The sequence below is a fragment of the Salmo trutta genome, chromosome 19 (assembly GCF_901001165.1).
Source record: "Salmo trutta chromosome 19, fSalTru1.1, whole genome shotgun sequence".
NCBI lineage: Eukaryota > Metazoa > Chordata > Actinopteri > Salmoniformes > Salmonidae > Salmo > Salmo trutta.
Window position 1 is genome coordinate 45,805,340 of NC_042975.1, and position 23,180 is coordinate 45,828,519.

The window sequence follows — 23,180 nt, forward strand, 5'->3', positions numbered from 1 at the left end:
TTATGGTAGTGGCCAGATGGAAGCCACTCCTCAGTAAAAGGCACATGACAGCCCTCTTGGAGTTTGCCAAAAGGCATCTAAAAGACTCTCAGAACATGAGAAACAAGATTCTCTGATGAAACCAAGATTGAACTCTTTGGCCTGAACGCGAAGCGTCAAGTCTGGAGGAAACCTCGCACCATCCCTACGGTGAAGCATGGTGGTGGCAGCATAATGCTGTGGAGATGTTTTTCAGCGGCAGGGAGTAGGAGACTAGTCAGGATTGAGGGAAAGATGAACGGAGCAAAGTACAGCGAGATCCTTGACGAAAACCTGCTCCAGAGCAGTCAGGACCTCAGACTGGGGTGAAGGTTCACCTTCCAACAGGACAACGACCCTAAGCACACAACCAAGACAATGCAGGAGTGACTTCGGGACAAGTCTCTGAATGTCCTTGAGTTGCCCAGCCAGAGCCCAGACATGAACCAGATTGGACATCTCTTGAGAGACCTGAAAATAGCTGACAGAGCTTGAGAGGATCTGCCGAGAAGAATGGGAGAAACTCCCCAAATACAGGTGTGCCAAGCTTGTAGCGTCATACCCAAGAAGAATCAAGGCTGTAGTCGCTGCCAAAGGTCCTTCAATAAAGTACTGAGTAAAGGGTCTGAATACTTATGTAAATTTAATATTTGTATTTTTTATAAACTAGCAAAAAAAATCTAAATGTATTTTTGCTTTGTCATTATGGGGTATTGTGTGTAGATTGATGAAGAAAAATGTATTTAATCAATTTGAGAATAAGGTTGTAAAGTAACAAAATGTGGAAAAAGTCAAGCGGTCTGAATGCTTTCCAAATGCACTGTATGATCCCTGGGGCACTTCCTCAGGAAGTATAGAGGAAGGAGACGGGATTAGTTTGGGTCTGTTACTCAAAATACTGAATGTACAATAGCATGAACTCCCTCTTATTAGTTGCCGTTCATCTTTTAAAGCATCTTCATCACACCCCTCATCAAGTCTCAAGAAGGTAATTGAATAAAAAGAAAAAACTAATTGTGATTAAGCGTACTCGACCAACAGTTTACATAATTTGTAGATACTATGTGTCTTTAACTATAAATAAGTTAACAGGCTGCTTGACTGACACTCTCTGATGGTATGTCAGGTCGACGTGATGGTGCTGGTTGGCTCTCACTCAAGGTTAAGTGCATGTGAGAGTCTTTGTGCTTGCAGACACCTGCGGCCCACTTTTCACGTTTTCCCTCTCCGCAGTGTATTCCATCTGGTGGAAATACAGTACCACTCCCTCAGTGGGAGGCAGTCAGAAGGTGATTCACACAATACAATGAATAAGGGGGAGGAAGATAAAAGTAGCTTGAATAAAAGGGGTCTCTTCTTCAGAGGTGAACACATGGAAAATAACGAGACACCCAGGTGTCCACAACATGTTAAATTAGTCTAAAGTTAATCTACTAGTAAAATGTATTTTGAAGCATGGCTGTACAAAATAAAAGCTGCCTTTTGAGACAATATTATTTTAGGCTTTCTAGGCCTGTGTCTGATTGGTCTTTAGTGCCCTCTAGGGGCTTGACTCAATAAACAAAGTTACAGTGTTGAACAAGGTTTCCCTGTAAATCCCTGTCTCAGACATATATATATAAAAATATTTTTAATAATTTAGGCAGGGGAGTCCCATTTTTCAAGGGAGCCCTGCATGACAAGACCAAGCAATTACACAATAAAAGTTACAATCAAGGCAGGAGCATATGAAACACACAATGAAAAAAAAACTAAAGACACAATCATTACATTTTAGTCATTTAGCAGACGCTCTTATCCAGAGCGACTTACAGTAGTGAATGCATACATTTCATACCTTTTTTTTTTTTTTTGTACTGCAGAGGTCCTCTACCAACTCTCTGAACTGCCCGAAAGGCACCAAACGTAGGGTATTCTGTAGATTGTTACATAAGTGAGGTGCGAAGAAACTAAAAGCTGTTTTACCTAAATCTGTAGTGACAGAAGGAATTTCAAAGTTCGCCAGCCCTGTGACCTGGTATGCTATCTCGTACATCTAAAGGTTAGTAATGGCAATAGGTAATGCGGGAGTTTTTTTACCTATGCGACGTGAAAGAGGGCCAGCCTACTTTCTGATAGAGAATGCAGTGATGAGTGCAAAACCTGTCACCTGTGGAAAAAATGTAGTGTGCTGTGGTAAATGGCATCTAACAGCTTTAATGAAGTGGCATCTGCCTTCATGGAGATCAGGTTGTTCCCAGCATTGGGGAAGATCCCGCCTCCCCTATCCCGCGTGTGCGACTTGTCTATTTCTGTAGGCACAAGCACTATTCATGGCACACTGTTCACACCCCTCTTGTTGGTGGAGAACATTTTGCAAGTTTAAATCTTATTTCTTGCAATTCTACACATTTTGTCATGGGGTGAAAATAACATTTTGCCGTTTTAAAGCTAATTTTCTTCCAATTCTATACATTTTGCTATGTCTAATGTGTGTTCATGTAATATTTGAGTGACAAAAAAATTACAACAATATCTATGGGGTGAAAAACCTAAATAAAAAAATATTAGCTGACATGGGCTAGTTGATCTGGACATTTCTGACCAGTTATAAATAGCTCTCTAAGGTACGCAATGGCTGACATGACAAGAGGAACTGATGATGTACTACACAATTTCGAAAATGAACCTTGTGCATTCTACTATTCCAACTTTCAAGAGTAAGTTTAAAGCCGGACTGAGTTCCTCTAAAAATATATATTTTTTATTATTATATTATATTTTTTTGAGGGGGGAACCCGCAATTTACCTCAAGTCTCTGAGATGAGGTAAACTTCCTGCTGTCTCCCATCTACCATTCCTGAACGGTCTTGTCCCACACCAACTGTCCATGTGGCTCCTTGGCCCACTCAGGAAGAAGTGCCTAAGAGCTCCTTAGGGCTCTTGGTGGACTAGGGGCCTGCCATGTCAGTGCAGACCCAGCCAGGGCAGCGGGCATTCCATCAGCTGCCCAGGTCTTAGCCTGAATCCTGGACAGCACAGTCACTCCAATCTATAAAGAGCTCAACAAAACTATATGATACATATTTCTAAATGGCTAAATCTGCTATTTCCCCTTTCCCACTGATAGTTGTGTGGACAGACAGTAGCCTACCTTTGTTGTGTCACAGGCTGTATTTGGCCAACCCTGGGCCTGATGGTTTCCCCTGATGAGAGGCAATAACGAATACCCCTATCAGCAAGTGTAACCGATGTGAAATGGCTAGTTAGTTAGCGGTGGTGCGCGCTAATAGCATTTCAATCAGTGACGTCACTCGCTCTGAGACTTGAAGTAGGGTTTCCCCTTGCGTTGCAAGGGCTGTAGCTTTTGTGGCGTGATGGGTAACGATGATTCGTGGGTGTCAGTTGTTGATGTGTGCAAGGGTCCCGGTTCGAGCCCAGGTTGGGGCGAAGAGAGGGACGGAACCTACACTGTTACACAAGCATAGAGGGGGAAGGTAGGGGCTCAATGTCAATTAGCATCACCTTCACCAGTGTTGGGGCCATTACTCAAAAAAGTAATATATTACCTACTACTCATTTCTTCTTTCAACAGTAACAAATTACTTTACTTATTGCTCCCTGGGAAAAGTAATTAGTTACACTACTCTTTATATTATCTGAGTTACACTCTTTATATTACTTTTTGCGTTCTCATTCAATGTAACCAATGTCAACGTTATGTTACTTAGGCTTGCACACAACTGGATAATGGCAGCATTTCCTCTACTACATACCCAGCTACTAGCATGTTCAGCTCTCCCTGGGTTACAACCTGTCCTCCTGAATGATTAAAATCAAGCCTTGGTTGTTTAGAGGAAGTATGCCTACAGTTATCTTCAGCATCAGTGGTCAGGCCTCGTGGTTCTTTCGCTACGAGTTTTGTCATGGCGTGATGCTTTTGCAGGTGCTTCAAGAGGTTAGAAGTTGTGTTTCTTGCAGTGGAGAGGTGTTTCTCTCCTGGGCACAGTTTACACTTTTTACAGTTATATTCTTGTCATTTTGTCCTTCTACCAAATCAAAGTACTGCGAGTACTTCCACACTGAGAAACTATTTCAAATTGTCTCTCATTGATTCAGACAGGTGGGTGTCCACCCCAAAGTGCCGCATGTAATTTGTATTTTATTTTATTTATTTCACCTTTATTTAACCAGGTATGCCAGTTGAGAACAAGTTCTCATTTACAACTGCGACCTGGCCAAGATAAAGCAAGGCAGTGCGACAAAAACAACAACACAGAGTTACACATAAACAAACGTACAGTCAATAACACAATAGAAAAATCTATGTACAGTGTGTGCAAATGTAGAAGAGTAGGGAGGTAAGGCAATAAATAGGCCATAGAGGCGAAATAATTACAATTTAGCATTAACACTGGATTGATAGATGTGCAGATGATGATGTGCAAGTAGAGATACTTGGGTGCAAAAGAGCAAGAGGATAAATAACAATATTGTCACGCCCTGACCCGAGAGAGACGGTTTATTTCTCTATTTTGTTAGGGGTGGGCATTCTATGTTTTGTATTTCTTTGTGTTGGGCCGAGTATGGTTGCTAATCAGAGGCAGCTGTCTATCGTTGTCTCTGATTAGGAATCATACTTAGGCAGCCTTTTCCCACCTGTGTTTTGTGGGTAGTTGTTTTCTGTTTTGTGTTTTACCTGACAGAACTGTGCGCTTTCGTTTCTATTGTTTATTATTTTGTTTTTAGTGTTCTGAGTAAAAATAAATATCAAGATGAACACTTACCACGCTGCACCTTGGTCCCCTCATTGCGACGGTCGTAACAGACCTACCCACCACCAAAGGACCAAGCAGAGTGGGCAGGATGACTGGACCTGGGAGGAAATCCTGGATGGGGCAGGACCCTGGACAAGGCCTGGGGAGTATCGCCGTCCGCAAGAGGAGATGGAGGCAGCGAAAGCGGAACGGCGATACTGGGAGGAACAGGCAAGGCAACAACGGAAGCCTGAGAGGCAGCGGCAAAAAAAATGTTGGGGGGGGGCACACGGGGAGATTGGCGAAGTCGGGGTTGAGACCTGAGCCAACTCTCCGTGCTTACCGTGGGGAGTGAGTGACCGAGCAAGCACCGTGCTATGTGGTGATGCGCACTGTGTCGCCAGTGCGCACTCACAGCCCGGTGCGCTCGGTGCAAGCTCCTCACCGTTGCCGTGCGAGAGTTGGCTGTCAGCCAGGTAGAAGTGCGCCGGTTCAGCGTATCTGGTCTCCAGTGCGTCTCTTCGGTCCAGGTTATCCTGCGCCAGCTCTACGCACGGTACCCCCTGTTCACCAGCACAAACCAGTTCGTCCTGTGCCAGCGCTCTGCCCTTGCCGGGCTAAATTAAACATCCAGCCAGGACGGGTTGTGCCAGCCCTAAACTCCAGACCTCCAGTGCGCCTCCACGGCCCAGTATACCCTATGCCTGCTCTGCGCACCCAGTCTCCTGTGCGTCTCCCCAGTCCGGTGAGACCGGTTCCAGCTCCACGTAGGAAGCCTCTAGTGATGATCTATGGTCCGAAGCCTCCAGTGATGATCCATGGCCCAGAGCCTGTAGTGATGATCCATGGCACGAAGCCTCCGGTGATAATCCATGGTCCGGAGTCTGTAGGGATGATCGATGGCACGAATCCTCCAGTGATAATCCATGGCCCGGAGCCTGTAGGGATAATCCATGGCAAGAAGCCTGTAGGGATGATCCATGGCCCGGAGCCTGTAGGGATAATCCATGGCAAGAAGCCTGTAGGGATGATCCATGGCCCGGAGCCTGTAGAGATGATCCATGGCACGAAGCCTCCAGTGATAATCCATGGCCCGGAGCCTCCAGTGATGATCCATGGCACGAAGCCTCCAGTGATAATCCATGGCGCGGAACCTGTAGTGATGATCCATGGCACGGAGCCTGAAGCGGCGCTCTCCAATCCGGAGCCTTCAGCGACACTCTCCAGTCCGGAGCCTCCAGCGACGCTCCCCAGTCCGGAGCCTCCATCGACGCTCCCGAGTCCGGAGCCTCTAAAGTATAAAAATATCAGATCCGTACCCCATTGGGTGAGGCGGGTTGCAGGAGAGTATATTCAGTCCGTAGATGGAAAGTGAGTTTAAAATATATACAAAATATATAAGAAGAAAACGATATATACACGGGACAGGACGGGACAAGACAAAACACACGTCCGACTGCTACGCCATCTTGGGTCTGCCATCTTGGGTCATGATAACACTCACCTGTCTTTATCAATGAGACGATTTTAAATAGACAAGATGGCAGCTTACACATTGTTGAATTCCTTTATGGAGCGAAAAAATGACCAAGCATTTTCTACTTCTGAAAAAAAAATTCAACGCAACATGTAAAATGTTGGTCCCATGTTTCATGAGCTGAAATAAAAGATCCCAGAAAATGTCCATATGCACAAAAAGCTTATTTCTCTCACATTGTGTGCAAAACTTTGTTTACATCCCTGTTAGTGAGCATTTCTCCTTTGCCAAGATAATCCATCCACCTGACAGGCGTGGCATATCAAGAAGCTGATTAAACAGCATGATCATTACACAGGTGTACCTTGTGCTGAGTAGTCTAAAGGCCAGTCTAAAATGTGCAGTTTTGTCACACAACACAATGCCCCGGAGCATGCAATTATCATGCCGACAGCAGGAATGCCCACCAGAGCTGTTGCCAGAGAACTGAATGTCATTTCTCCACCATAAGCAGCCTCCAATGTCATTTTAGAGAATTTGACAATACATCCAACAGGCCTCACAACCGCAGACCACGTGTAACTACTCCAGCCCAGGGCCTCCACATCCGGCTTCTTCACCTGCGGGATCATCTGAGACCAGCCACCCGGACAGCTTATGAAACTATGGGTTTGCACAATGGCCACTGGCACTCTGGAGAAGTGTGCTCTTCACGGATGAATCCTGGTTTTAACTGTACCGGCCAGATGGCAGACAGCATGTGAGGTGCCGTGTGGGCAAGCGGTTTGCTGATATTAATGTTGTGAACAGAGTAGCCCATGTGGCGGTGGGATTATGGTATGGACAGGCATAAACTACGGTCAATGAACACAATTGCTTTTTATGGATGACAATTTGAATGCACAGAGATACCGTGACGAGATCCTGAGGCCAATTGTCATGCCGTTCATCCGCCGCCATCACCTCATGTTTCAGCATGATAATGCACGGCCCTATGTCGCAAGGATCTGTACACAATTCCTGGAAGCTGAATGTCCAAGTTCTTCCATGGCCTGCATACTCACCAGCCATGTCAACCATTGAGCATGTTTGGAATGCTCTGGATCGACATGTACAACAGCATGTTCTAGTTCCTGCCAATATCCAGCAACTTTGCACAGCCATTGAAGAGGAGTGGGACAACATTCCTCAGGCCACAAGCAACAGCTTGATCAACTCTATGCGAAGGAGATGTTGCGCTGCATGAAGCAAATGGTGGTCACACCAGATACTGACTGCTTTTCAGATCCACGCCCCTACCTTTTTTTTTAAGGTATCTGTGACCAACAGATGCATATCTGTATTCCCAGTCATGTGAAATCCATAGATTAGGGCCTAATGAATTTACTTCAATTGACTGAATTCCTTTTTGAAGTTGTTGCTTATTGCGTTTATATTTTTGTTCAGTGCAAATTCAAACGAACCCCCTGCAGCTAGACATGGACTTTCACAAGACGTGTCGTTTTCCAAGTCGGGAATTGAGAAACTATTGCCAAGTGAAGGTTGGTCGAAAATGATCTGTGCTATGCTGTACAATACCTACTGTGTAACAGCTGTATGGAAGCATTCACATACAGTGAGGGAAAAAAGTATTTGATCCCCTGCTGATTTTGTACGTTTGCCCACTGACAAAGAAATGATCAGTCTATAATTTTAATGGTAGGTTTATTTGAACAGTGAGAGACAGAATAACATAAAAAAAATCCAGAAAAACACATGTCAAAAATTTTATCAATTGATTTGCATTTTAATGAGTTTTTAAAAGTCTCATGCAATGGAGGCCACATATAGGCTACTGTAGGCTATATCATAGAAATCAAAAGCTATTTCTTTGTGAAAATGTTATGGGATTTGCTCCATTGGTTTTGTTGGTAGGCCTACATTATACTCAAATAGCCACAATAGCCTAATTCCTAAAACTGTAAGGGTACAGTCTCAGTGTTCACTGTAAACGAGCGCCGGAAGTTGCAACTCAATATTAGGAAGATGTTCTTAATGTATTGTCCACTCAGTGTATTTGTCTGACTATTACTAATGTGCTATAGTGAGAATGATTTTTGAGGGATCTCCACTAAAATTAAACAGGTTCACTATTGCTGAATGCCAGCACTCCCATTCAAACGCCAAATCCAATACTGAAGTTTCCCAAACTTTCAATAGTCGAGTGAACGAGACAGGATTTGGAAGGACGTCCACGCGACACTATAACAGATTACATGTAACAAGGATTATAATGTAATCAGATTACGAAAACTAAGTAACTAATCAACCCAGATTACTTAAATGTGTGGCCCTAATCAGATTACAGTTACATTCTTAAAAATAGCCAATTACATTTTGGATTACTTAATATCAAGATGTGGGCTGCAAGTGTTTTCATTAAACACACTGAAATTGCAGATTTTTTGTATTTATTTTTTACATCTAAGAGCCACACAGCTTGAAGTCACCTTTCAGTGGGAATGGAAGCTTTCCCTTCTGTTATTACTTATATGAAATCTCCAAAATCTCCCCCATTTAATCAGGATCTTTGTACCAAAAGGACATTTTTGATTGGTCAAAGCAGTTCACTTCCCAAGCACTGAGATGAAATGCATAAGAAATCAGCTGCTTAGGCTACTCAGCTAAATCTCTAGTTTCATTAAACTAAATTAAAATACACTGCGAGATGTGCCTATTAAATTGGCTGGATGCTTCGGGCTGAAGTTGCCCATCCCTGCAAAGGACTGGAGTGTGGAACACATATAAAATATTAAAGCTCCAATGCAGACATTTTTATCTCAATGTCAAATATTTTCTGGGTAACAGTTAAGTACCTTACAGTGATTGTTTTCCATAAAAATTCTCCCCAATAAACAAAAATAGCTTCTTAGCAAAGAGCAATTTCTTAAGCAATAATTGTTCTAGGACTGTCTGGCAGTGGTCTGAGTGGGGAAGGGAAAAAATAAAACTAGCTGTTATTGGCAGATCTCTTTCTTATTGGTCTATTAACTAGTTTACGGTGATGTCACCAGGCAGGCCAAAACTCCATCCCACCAAAACAGGCTGACATTTCAGGTGTTCTTTTCATCACTAGAAGGAAATTATCATAATTTCTACAATTTCATAGTATTCCAAACTCAGTGTGGAAATATATATATTAAACGTTTTTGACTGCACTGGGCCTTTAATCTCAAGAAATATAAAAACAGTTCGTTTGGGAACAGGTCTCTCTCTGCCCAACTCACAGGAAGCCTACTGTAGACCTAGTCTGAACAAAGCACGAGGTAGACTAGTCACAGAGTCATCGGACCATCCCCCTGCGAGCCCACAAACAGACCAGTCTGCGTTCTAGAAAACCCTCTCACTCAAGCAGCAGCAGCGGTACTGGCAGTACGATCACGGCCCCACGGTTCCTCCTTCAATCTCCACAGGCAAACTCCGTTTTCACACCGGCTGCCTACTCCAGGCATGGCTGACGGCTGTACCCAGTCATGGCACTGCGACATTACACCCTCGACTTCAACCTCTCAGCGCCAGGTAAATTGCACACATGGGCATTCGCTAGACTACGAACGGTTTCAGCACGAAATGCTCTGAGACCAGGTTGCACTACAGGACATGGGCCGTTGTCTATCCTCATCTAGCTAGCTAACTACTGTACGTTAGCTAGCTAATCGTTGACAATACGCGCAGTCTGTCCAATATACTTGCATAATATAGCTAGCTAGCTATGCACGATTAGTGGGGGTGGGTGGGGGTTCTCCGAGGACACGACTCGTTAATACTGAGTAAGATTATGACTAGCTAAATGGCATCCGCTATCTTGATAGCTAGCTAGGTAGCATAATTCCAAGTCACTGGTTGCCAGCAGATTGACAGGCAAACGGGTAATATGACCTTTCGCGCAGTTGCTAGCAAGCTAACTAGATTAGCAAAGCCATGTGTGTGCTGCTGCGCCTGTCTGCGTGACTGGACAGACAGTCAAACTGCGACTAGCTAAACAATGGTGACCATGCTTATTGATGAGGCTAGCCATCAATAAAGCACAAGGTCCCAGTGGCCAATAATCGGTATGATATCCATAGCCACTCACTGTAAAAAGGCTTGCAAGATTAATTTTCTAGTTAAATTAGGCTACTGCCATCATTTTCTTTGCATTGTGCTGCATAGCACTTTCAACTAACAGTATGGTCTGCCTGTATGGTGCACACTCAGTTAAGATTAAAACATACAGTAGCTAGCTAGTTATCAAGAGTATTATTCGTAATTTTCGCCAAATATTATAGGTGGTTGTTACAAGGTGCAGTAAGAAACCCATTCTTATATACCTAGGAAGATGACACCTACTTAAACCTACACAGGGACTGCAGTCATTGGCCCTCTCGAACACACCTGATACATTCTGTTTAGTTGGGGTTGAAAGAGGCTCCCAGGGCTAATCCCCTACCTAGCAGGCCTACTCACACTAGGAGCTGTGAAACACCGAGATGTCTGAGCTATAGCCTATTTCACGAGGTGGTTGTTGTGGTCATAACTGTGTTCTCACCATTGTATACCCCTCTCCTTTTCTGTTTAGCTGACTGTCCTTCAACTGTGCGTGGGCTGCAGTCTATATTTCAAGAGCAGGAAATGACAGAGACTGTCCATGACACTGAGGGACATGGATACCTTGCTACCTTCATTGGCAAGAATGGCAGGTAGGCACCAGTTCAATCAACACTGTCATTATTTATGTCACAATCAATATATTTTGTAGAATAAATATATATATTTTTTTCTTCAGAAAGTCAAAGTGCTATAATAATAAATAGACATAAAAAAGCACAGGAGACAGTCAATGGGGATGTATTCAAACTATTGATAGATAACAAGCTACCATGCTATGCTTTGCACAGGGGTTAATGAATTGAAGATTATGTGGTCATGGTTACAATCTTCCAAGATAAAATGGAAGTGAATGAATTTTTTTAGGCACTCCGTAGGGCAGGGTGCCACTAGTTCATGTATGGGCATTTCCATGTGACACCGACTCACTTTTTCACTTTAAAATGTTTGCCAAACAAAAAACATTGATTGCAAAGTTTAACAAACCATACACCGATGTATATGCAGAAGTCTACTTTCAACAATTTTCTTGAGGCGCAGATGCAAAGTTTGGTAACAGAATGACAGTAAAATCTCCCTCAGTTTGTGACTACATTTCTCAAAAACTTGGTTAAATATCTACGTCGAGTTAAGATTCAAAGATGTCTGCAGAAAGAATGACGTGACACCTTGAGTTTGAAAAAATCTATTTTGGTTATTGAACTACAGTAAGTGAATAGAAGAAGGTAACGCAGGAACAGAATGACATCATGGGTCCTTGATCTGTACTATACAAAAAGGCCTAATTATAAATGTAATTCTGTTCGTGAATAGGTGCACAAAGGTAGAACATTTTATTATGCTCCTTTGCATGTTTGGATATTATTCTACACACTGGCTATTATTCTAATGAGCTCCGCCACCAAACAATACCGAATTTGGTTGGTCCAGACTGGACCAAATCTGTACCCTGTCTCCTCTTAGGGCTGCTTAGATTCACCATAAGTTTGCATGCTGATCTGTTAGGTCAAATGCAGTCAACAGATTGTTCCAAACTAGAATGATGTTGCTTTCCACTGCTTCCTATTATAAATAATTATATTTCTATAATCGCATTTCCATCCAACCTTTTTTACGCAAGTAAAGTACATGTTGGATAAAAGAGGGTCACGACAGGCCTGATGGAAACAGCAAATTTGTCGGTAAACTTTCCAAATGTCGACAAAACAATACGCTAGACAAGGTAGGTTATTTTTGTGCCTGAAATTAATTATGTAAGAAATGGAGGTGGAGGCACCTTTTTTTTTATGCGCAAATATTGAGATAACAACCACCATATTGAAGTAAATTTGGAGTCACGCAAAAATATGTTGTGTGGTCCAAGCACTACGACTCGGGAAAGCGTGCAGTTTATTAGGCTACAGATGAAATAAGTTATAATGAACTTCGCAGGGTGGTGAACGTGCATGATGATGAGCTTGACGCTCCTTTCCAATAAATATTGAGTGTCTTATTCTGGTGACATGATGCTTGGCTGCCGTGTGACAAAATAAAATATTGCTCAATTGTCCATTTGTAATCTCATGTAGGTAGCCTACCCGCACTGTATCTGCGAGCTGTTGACTGGAGTGCACATGCCAAGACCAGAGTGGGCCCCCTTTGCCCCCAGAACAGCCTCAATTTCTCAGGGCATGGACTCTACAATGTGTTGAAAGTGTTCCACAGGGATGATGGCTCATGTTGACTCCAATGCTTCCCACAATTGTGTGAAGTTGGCTGGATGTCCTTTGGGTGGTGGACCATTGTTGATACACACGGGAAATTGTTGCGCATGAAAAACCCAGCAGCTTTGCAGTTCTTGACACAAACCGGTGCGCCAGGCTCTTACTAACATACCCGTTCAAATGCACTTAATTCTGTTTTTCCCATTCACACTCAGAATGAAAAACATGCACATTCCATGTCTCAAGGCTTAAAAATGTTGAATAGTTCGCCTAATTTCAGTTTGTGACAAAACAAGCAGTCATTGTTCAGGGAATCATTGTAAATCAAATCAAATGTTATTGGTCACATACAAGTGTTTAGAAGATGTTATTGCGGGTGTAGCGAAACGCTTGTGTTTCTAGCTCCGACAGTGCAGTAATATCTAACAATTTCACAACATACCCCAATACACACATCTAAGTAAAGGAATGTAATTTAGAATATATAAATATATAGACGAGCAATGACAGAGCGGCATAGACTAAGATACAGTATATACATATGAGATGAGTAATGCAAGATATATAAACAAATGTTTAATGTGACTGGTGTTTTACGTTTATTAAACTGGCCAGTGATTTTAAGTCTATGTATATAGAGCAGCAGCCTCTGTGCTAGTCATGGCTATTTAACAGTCTGGCCTTGAGATGGAAGCTGTTTGATGCAGCTGTACTGACCTTGCCTTCTGGATGATAGCGGGGTGAACGGGCAGTGGCTCGGGTGGTTGTTGTCCTTAATGATGTTTTTGGCCTTCCTGTGACATCGGGTGCTGCAGGTGTCCTGGAGGGAAGGTAGTTTGCCCCCGGTGATGTGTTAGGCAGACCGCACCACCCTCTGGAGAGCCCTGCGGTTGCGGGCGGTGCAGTTGCTGTGACCAAGCAGTGATGCAGCCCGATAGGATGCTCTCAATTGTGCATCTGTAAAAGTTTAAGGTGCCAAGCCAAATTTCTTCAGCCTCCTGATGTTGAAGAGGCACTGTTGCGCCTTCTTCACCACACTCTGTGTGGGTGAACCATTTCAGTTTGTCGCTGATGTGTACGCCGAAGGAACTTGAAACTTGTACCATCTAAACCGCTGTGAAACATTTTACATAGCTGAAAATACAATATTTTTGGTTGTTTGAAGCTGGTGTACAAAACTGAAGAATGGGAAGCATAGAAATGGATCTGCTGCTTCTTAAGCTTGCTTTTAATGAGTGACCGATCTATAACTATCATTTCTATGTGAATTTAGTCGAGTCCCCCCAAAAGTTACATATTGTAGCTTTAAATAAAGTTTGATTTAGTCCTATTCTTTAACTTTAATACAAATTAGGATTAAGCCAGTAGCTCAGATGAAACTATCCAAGCATTACAAATGCTTCAAATGTTGATTTTTGTTTTTTTGTCAACTAAACAGAATTCAGTAATACTTTCGTTATACATTAAGGCGGTGATAAGTGACCGAGATTGAGACGTGCATGCGTAGCTTACAGCAGTGGATGCATCAATTCATACTACAAGCTTAGTGACAATTGCTGAATGTCATTACATTATTAGATTTTTTTTGTAACATATTTCTCTCTCCGTTCATCAAATTGCAGGTCCACTTTTGAGATGCTGGAATTATTTTGTGAGTGGACAAACGTGCATGGCTAGCCAACAGGAGCGGTTTTTGAAGGGATTGTTTGACAATCAGACACAAACGCCATAAATTAATGTGTTCCTTATGTAAATCTATGACTATATAGTAGGTCCCATACCGGTAAGACATGGAATGTACTTTTACCCCTGAATGTAACAGTATTTATTCAACCTTTTAAAAATGAGTAACGCATCCATGGCCACATTTTGAGGTTAGTTTACTGTAACTATACTTCCTATGCAATCATATTCTGCACGGAATCTTGGTTATGCTATTAGCTGAAGCACAGTGATAACTCATTAAGTTGATGTATACAGTTGAAGTCAGAAGTTTACATACACCTTAGCCAAATACATTTAAACTCAGTTTTTCCACAATAATAGGAGTGTGATTTATTTCAGGTTTTATTTATTTCATCACATTCCCAGTGGGTCAGACATTTACATACACTCAATGAGTATTTCGTAGCATTGCCTTTAAATTGTTGAACGTGGGTCAAATGTTTCAGGTAGCCTTCCACAAGCTTCCCACAATAAGCTTCCCATTCCTCCTGACAGAGCTGGTGTAACTGAGTCAGGTTTGTAGGCCTCCTTGCTCGCACATGCTTTTTCAGTTCTGACCACAAATGTTCTATATGATTGAGGTGAGGGCTTTGTGATGGCCACTCCAATACCTTGACTTTGTTGTCCTTAAGCCATTTTGCCACAACTGTGGAAGTATGCTTGGAGTCATTGTCCATTTTGAAGACCCATTTGCGCCCAAGCTTCAACTTCCTGACTGATGTGTTGAGATGTTGCTTCAATATAGCCACATAATTTTCCTACCTCATGATGCCATCTGTTTTGTGAAGTGCACCATGCCTTCCTGTAGCAAAGCACCCCCACAACATGATGCTACCACCTCCGTGCTTCACAGTTGGGATGGTGTACTTCGGCTTGCAAGCCTCCCCCTTTTTCCTTCAAACATAACGATGGTCATTATGGCCAAACGGTTCTATTTTTGTTTCATCAGACCAGAGGACATTTCTCCAAAAATAATTGTCTTTGTCCCCATGTGCAGTTGCAAACCGTAGTCTGGCTTTTTTATGGCAGTTTTGGAGCAGTGGCTTCTTCCTTGCTGAGCGGCCTTTCAGGTTATGTCGATATAGGACTTGTTTACTGTGGCTATAGATACTTATGTACCTGTTTCATCCAGCATCTTCACAAGGTCCTTTGCTGTTGTTCTGGGATTGATTTGCACTTTTCGCACCAAAGTACGTTCATCTCTAGGAGACAGAACGCATCTCCTTCCTGAGCGGTATGACGGCTGCGCGGTCCCATGGTGCTTATACTTGCGTACTATTGTTTGTACAGATGAATGTGGTATCTTCAGGTGTTTGGAAATTGCTCCCAAGGATGAACCAGACTTGTGGAGGTCTACAATATTTTTTTCTGAGGTCTTGGCTGATTTCTTTTGATTTTCCCATCATGTCATGCAACGAGGCACTGAGTTTGAAGGTAGGCCTTGAAATACATCCACAGGTACACCTCCAATTGACTCAAATGATGTGAATTAGCCTATCAGAAGCTTCTAAAGCCATGATATAATTTTCTGGAATTCTCCAAGGTGTTTAAAAGGCACAGTCAACTTAGTGTAAAATTAATTGTGTCAAGCACAAAGTAGATGTCTTAACCGACTTGCCAAAACTATAGTTTTACAAGAAATTTGTGGAGTGGTTGAAAAACAAGTTTTAATGACTCCAACCTAAAGTGTATGTAAACTTCTGACTTTAATTGTAAATACAAAATATCTGACATTTGTATTCCCATTTTTAATATATATTAATCCCATTTGAACTTTGTTGTGCTTTTAAATGGTTGAAAGCGCAGTGATAAAACATTTAGATGACAACTAAACCAAAAATCAGACATTGTTTTTCCATTGGAATTTGGTTGTGCTTTTAGATGGTTGAAACCATAGTGATAACACATTGGGCATTGAACAAACTTCTGGCTGTCTTTTTGAATGGGTGAATAAAGGTTGAAATCTCGTTGATAAATTTCTCAACCAAATATTACCCAAATTTCCATATTGAAATTACGTGGTGTGCCTGATTTGGTAAGTGGCACATTTTTGATCGCTTATTCGTAAACAAAATTGTTATCAGTAAAAACTAATTGGTAGGTCTACTTTTACTTGTTACTTCTGTGAACCGCTAATAAAAAGCATGCGCACCAATATAATTTTTTTTTGTGTAGATGTGCTAACAGCGAATAAACTGTAAGCTATAAAAAATTGTTGCACATTCTATCTATCCACATCCTATCTATACTTAATTACTTCCAAACTCCCAGTAATTTATTTGGTAAACTACTAACATTTCGGCATCATGCCTTTTTCAGACCTTAAAGAAGGCACAGTGATGCTGAAAAACGAGGTAGAGAAATTAGAAAACATAAAGGTGTTTGTAACGGAATGACAATTTCATAAGCTTTTACAGAAAGCAAATAATTTCTGTAAAACTATATTATTTGGCAGGGGACTTCAACATTATTGTGTTTTAATGTATTTCTAATACCTTAGGTCTTAAAAAACATTACTAGAAAAAGTCCTATGTTCCATCTGTGTGACCAGAAATCAAAGCCTTTGCTTATTCCTTATTTTTAGGATGGAAAATGGTTGAAAAACCTATCAATGCCTTCATTTCCCCAAAATATTGACTCTCTTCAATCGACACAAAATGTGACCTGCTCCTATAAACTTCATGTTGGTGCTCATGGGTTCTTTTACATGGAAATGACTGTATCTGAACTGTATTGGTAGATAACATCTTAGATCCATCACAAAATTGAAATTGCAAACAATGTAGTTAGCTCAACAGTGTAATATTCCCTCAGCAAATACTCTAACGGCAGTTATCTGTCGGGATGAAAGGGAAGGCTATACAGGCTGCACAAAAATGTTGGAATTGAGAAATATTTAATGTGTGTGAGGAATTTGTAAAATCCCTGTTCTTTTTACCAATACCCAGACTGCCTAATGAAAACACCAGGTGTGTTACAGTGGTCAGACACTCTTTAGGAAGACCATTGATTGGCCAGTTAAGTGTATCATTGGTACAACAATGGCTTTCGTTCAGTTGAAAGCATGGCCCTTTAGTGGCTTTGTGTATCGGATCAAAGGGCTTTGCTGCTTCCTGTTTTGTGTGGCGAGTGGTAAACACAGCTGGTGAGGCATTGTGTGGGCCTAAGCCTGCATGAATATGGCTGCCCGCAGCAACACAACACACCATTTTGGCTAAAAAATGCTCAACCTTCAGCTGCCCCTGGCTCTCCACTGTGCTTTCAGAAAGGTTAGGTCAGTAATAGGTCACAACCTCTCATGCCACAGCCGTAGCCTATAGGATATCTGCTAATCATGAGCTCTAGGTTTAAGGAGGGAAGTGAGTGAGAAGTTATAGCCTAGAATCAATGCTATTCTCCCCCTCACTTTAACTCTGTGCTTCTTTCTCTCTGTCTCTCTTCAGGTTGGTTATTCTGCGTGTGCACTCCCAAGGTCTGGTTACCGTTGATCTGCAGTGTTGTGAAGGAGATAACATTGCACAAATAGATAATGTAGGTGACGAGAGGAAAAACAATTGTCTTTGCACTGGACCTGCTAATATCCAATCACAATAACGGAAATATATATTTGAAAAAAAATATTATTTAACAGACCTTCAGAATGCCCTTAGTAAGACACCTTTCCATGAGTTCGTAACAGCAACACTTGACCATAGGCCTTTGGACTATTTTGACATTTAGGATATTTTGCTTAATGTAACATTGGGATATGCAACATAATAAATACATTTTTTCTGTTTTTCTCTCAGCTTTTGAATGCACTGGAAAAGAAGCTAAAAAGTCTCCTACATGGAAACATTAGGAGGGTCAAGAGGTAAGCCCCGAGTGGTGGATGATCATACTGTAGTGGCCTTGTTGTGTGATGACTGGAGAGCTACACAAGCTGTAGTGTGACGTGATTACCCTGTCACCATGAACATGATTGACTATTCCCCCCCCCATCCCCAGGCTCCCAGCTCTGACACGAGGTGCAGCTGTTGATCGATACTGGCCCACGGCAGACGGCAGACTGGTGGAGTATGACATCGATCGGGTTGTATACGATGAGGACTCTGCATACCAGAACATAAAGATCTTGCACTCACAGCAGTTTGGCAATATCCTGATCCTCAATGGGGATGTTAGTGAGTAAAGTATAACATTCCTACCAGAGTATCTGAGCGTGTCCAATATGATTGAAGCACGGAGCGAGTTTCCCAAAGGCTGGAGCGTCAGCCTTCTCGCCCGCTCCAATTTCACTCAGGGCATGCCTGGCCCAGCAAGCATTTGTAGGCTACTGGTGTGCTGCTATAGCCCCTTTAGCTACTGTCATGGACTTTGCTAAATATTTTCATAAAGAAACAGATTAAACACACAGGTGCAAAATCAAGGTGACTTACAAAGATGAGGACCAAGAGCAAGAGAGGGAGTGCGGTGATGTAGAGTCCACAACTAAAGAATCATTGTGGAATCTGAAAAGCCATATCCTGAAAGCATGATGGTGTACTTACTACGTGCACATGAGGAAGGAAGGAGGTAGGTAGCTAGCTAAGTGTGTCATTGTAGCAAAGTGTGTAAAACACTCTTTTTTTTAATCAGATCTCTAAGTTTTTTGTTAATTTTCGTTCTATTATCTATATGATAGGCTATCATTGATGTTGGCCCAATAAGCCTGGCATATTACCTCTTTCAAGGAGCATTCTGTTTTCATAGGGTTATTTAGCCTAAACCTTTTAGGCCTACCTAAATATAACTCCTCATCCCTGTCCAGCCTGGCAAGAGTGCCTCGAAGGGTGTTTAGCATCCCCAGTGGTTCTGCAAGTGTGGAGAGGGTATTCTCCACTGCTGGCCTGCTCTCCAGGCACCATCGCATGAGCCTGAAGTTAGACTCTGACCAAACTCTTGTTTCAAAATTCAAAGACACTGTGGACTGAGCCTAATAAGGCATTTTTCGTTTACATTTTATTTAATTCTAAGTAAGTCACAGCCTATATGCTCAATTTATAGACTAATGATTTAATACAATGTTTAAATGCTGAGCGCTATAATGTCCCTGCCAGCCTAGTGTGTCGAACTCGCAAATGCTTCACAATTTATGTGTTTGTAGGCCATAGCCCTGAAATAATTGAAATAATAGGCTAATAATATATTGTCCCTTATTAGGATCCCTGTCTGGATCCTGACCTATTTAGTGATTATATGCTGTTTAATATGACATGTAGCTCATATGGTTTCATTGAAATCATGAAGTTTGGTTTCAATACTTCAAAACCATATTATAGGTCCAGGTAGACACTAAAATAGATGGATGTTGGTTAAATTGTGATTTTAATGAATGGAGCAAATTTGGAGTGACAGTTTAAAAAAAAAGAAAAATATATATATATATATATATATATATATATATATATATATATATATATATATATTTGAGTTTGGAGTGGTTTTTAGCGAAGCGGTTGGAGAGGATGTGGAGCGCCAGTGTGCAAACGGCGCTACGTAAGCGATGAGCGGGATTTCCAACCACTCAACTCTGTACTTTGATTCCTACAGGCCGTGATTTATTGGGATAGTTCACTAAAATGGCATATTGGTTTCCTTACTCTGTAAGCGGTCTATGGACGAGGTATGACACCAATCCATGCTTTGGTTTAATTTCCCGGGCACTGTTTCCAAATGCTCTCGTTTTAGCGTTTGTGGCACATCCCATTTAAGGCATGGTACCGATTTATTAGTGTTTTTCCACACATTGTGTTCTAATCATCTATACATGATTTTTGTTGAGCTTCGCAATACATTTGACATACGTTCTGATTAATTGGACATGATGTGTGAGAAGTGCATGACTTAAATGGGATTTGTGCCACAAATACTAAAACATTAGCGTTTGAAAACTGCCAGGAAAATCTAATCAAACCAAAGCATGTCTTACCTTGTCCATAGACTGCATACAAGGTAAGGAAACTAATGTGATATTTGTGTGAACTATCCCTTTTAAGATATCATTTTTGATAATTGTTCCATCACTTACTGCTCACGATTATCATTAATTTATATTTACTTTTATAATTGTTATTTACTGTAATTGCGGTCACTATTGTAATTTTTCATGATTTGAAATCTGAATCTAATAAGAGTAACATTTGACTGGGTTTCAGTAATGGCATATCTAATGATATTGTAATGTAATTATATGGCAGATCTGGCAGAGAGTGACCTGCCCTACACCCAGGCCATCATGGGCAGAGGGAAAGAGAACTATACAGGAAAAGAGGTGCTGATCTTAGGAGGCGGTGATGGAGGAATCCTCGCTGAGGCCGTCAAACTCAAGCCAAAGATGATCACCATGGTGGAGATATCCTTTCAGGACGCTATCTGTCACTTCCCTCTGTGCCCAGTTAACATGTTGCTTCAGGGATTTGCACCCAAACTATTTAACACTAACCTTTTGAGCATTGTTTTTAAGACGTAACCCGGTAGGACTATCTGGTCTGTGATCTGTGCCTGGTTTGTAATGCCTTGACAAAGTGTCTACATCGACCAAATGGTGATTGATGGGTGCAGGACGCACATGAGGAAGGCTTGTGGAAGTGTTCTGGACAACCTGAAGGGAGACTGTTACCAGGTGAGGATTACAGTGCTGTCCATTGCACTTTTCCTTAGTAGAGATGGAATATTTGTCATTTGCCCACTACTCTTGAAAGGGTTGAACTGGTCTATATGGTCTCTTATGTTACTATGAGGGGTTACCATGACTATATTTCCAGGTGTTGGTGGAGGACTGTGTTCCGGTTCTGAAAAAGTATGTTGAGGAAGGGAAGACGTTTGATTACGTCATCAATGACCTCACAGCAGTTCCAATCTCCACAGCGCCAGAGGAAGGTGAGTGACAGATGCTTTCATGAGGTTCTCTTGGACATGAATTTCTAACTGTATGTTGATGAATACCGGTATGGAGGAACTGCATTGTACCCCATCGCAAAGAATTGATCTGATTTAGAATGTGGACAGTGTAATGTTAAACTGTTTCTTGGATAGGAGGAAATAGGCTTATATGGCACACTCACATAATTGATTGACAGATGGTTTACTATGTCTCAGACTCTACATGGGAGTTCCTACAGCTTATCTTGGATCTTTCAATCAAAGTACTGCGTCCTACTGGGAAGTACTTCACACAGGTAAAACTGCCTTTCTCATATTAGCTGAATGCTTCATACAGTCACTCTACTAACTAGTCAAGTCAGTTAATAAGAACAAATTCTTATTTACAATGACGGCCTACCCCGACCAAACCTTAAACCGGACGACACTGGGCCAATTGTGCGCCGCCCTATGGGACTCCCAATCACGGCCGGTTGTGATACAGCCTGGAAGCGAACCAGGGTCTGTAATGACACCTCTAGCATTGTGATGCAGTGCCTTAGACCGCTGCGCCACTCAGGAGCCCCGTGCCGTCTGCCTCTTGGGTCTTTGTTGTTTATGAGAGAAATTTATCCAAGTGTGATGTTTAATGATACATACATATATTTTGTCACATGTGGTCCATGTTTTAACCCTGAGTTGTGTGTCCTCAGGGAAACTGTGCAAATCTGACTGAGGCACTGGCTCTCTATGAGGAACAGCTGGGAAGGCTCTCATGTCCTGTGGACTTTTCCAAGGAGGTGGTGTGTGTGCCCTCTTATATGGAACTGTATCCTTCAAAAATATATATATATATTGACGTTATCAGACACTTGTCCCATTTACAGCCAGACCTAGTCGAACATTCATACAGAGATGTGTGTTTGCTTGTTGTTTGCATGCAATTCTCCTTAATGAACTCAGGTGGGTTTTCTACACCGTTTGGAAGAAGTAAAGAGCTCCCTCTCTCCCCTTCAAGCCCTGCCTGCCGGAATGTGAAAACTGTCCCCCCCCATGATCCGCTATCGCACTGAGGGGAGATATGACCCCCCCCCCCCCAAAAAAAAAAAATCTCTACTCACACTGTTTTTATTTTTATTTTTATCCTTCCATGTCCAACTCTCAAACTCTTTTTAGATGTTGGTTTTATAATTTTAGGTCTAAACTTGCAAGAGATTGTATTTCTGTTAATTGGATAGTTTGAGTTGGGCTGTTTTTGCGTGTGCCCTCCAGGGAGCGCTGTGGGGCTGCTACCACTGGATACACTGAAACCTACTGTAGAGGATGACTCAGAATTTCAGCATTGCTATAGCTGGTCCCAGACCTGTCTGGGCTTTAGATTTATCTGACTATAGCCTTGGTCCCAGACCTGTCTGGGCTTTAGACTTCTGACTATAGCCTGGTCCCAGACCTGTCTGGGCTTTAGACTTCTCTGACTATAGCCTGGTCCCAGACCTGTCTGGGCTTTAGACTTCTCTGACTATAGCCTGGTCCCAGACCTGTCTGGGCTTTAGACTTCTCTGACTATAGCCTGGTCCCAGACCTGTCTGGGCTTTAGACTTCTCTGACTATAGCCTGGTCCCAGACCTGTCTGGGCTTTAGACTTCTCTGACTATAGCCTGGTCCCAGACCTGTCTGGGCTTTAGACTTCTCTGACTATAGCCTGGTCCCAGACCTGTCTGGGCTTTAGACTTCTCTGACTATAGCCTGGTCCCAGACCTGTCTGGGCTTTAGACTTCTCTGACTATAGCCTGGTCCCAGACCTGTCTGGGCTTTAGACTTCTCTGACTATTGTTGTCATACCATACATGTTACATGTCTTATACATGTTTGAAAGGGCAACAATACTCCTGAGGAGTTGCTTAAAGCTCATAGAGATCTGGGACCAGGCAAGTATTGACACACACTTTATGCACCTGTCCCTCTGGGTTACTTTTCAAATTTGGGTTCTAAAAGCAGCACCAACATACAATA

The 23,180-nt window shown here is 42.2% G+C and overlaps 1 protein-coding gene across 1 annotated transcript; it reads left to right on the top strand.

Moving 5' to 3' along the window:
* Window positions 1-9,448: 9,448 nt before the first annotated feature.
* On the top strand, window positions 9,449-22,219 carry sms (spermine synthase). The gene is made up of 11 exons (XM_029701309.1): window positions 9,449-9,789; window positions 10,829-10,949; window positions 17,729-17,816; window positions 18,074-18,138; window positions 18,273-18,448; window positions 20,504-20,658; window positions 20,839-20,928; window positions 21,071-21,185; window positions 21,405-21,484; window positions 21,881-21,996; window positions 22,131-22,219. The coding sequence occupies exons 1-11, from the start codon at window positions 9,744-9,746 to the stop codon at window positions 22,159-22,161; spliced, it is 1,083 nt and encodes a 360-aa protein (XP_029557169.1). The 5' UTR covers window positions 9,449-9,743; the 3' UTR covers window positions 22,162-22,219.
* The last annotated feature ends 961 nt before the right edge of the window (window positions 22,220-23,180 follow it).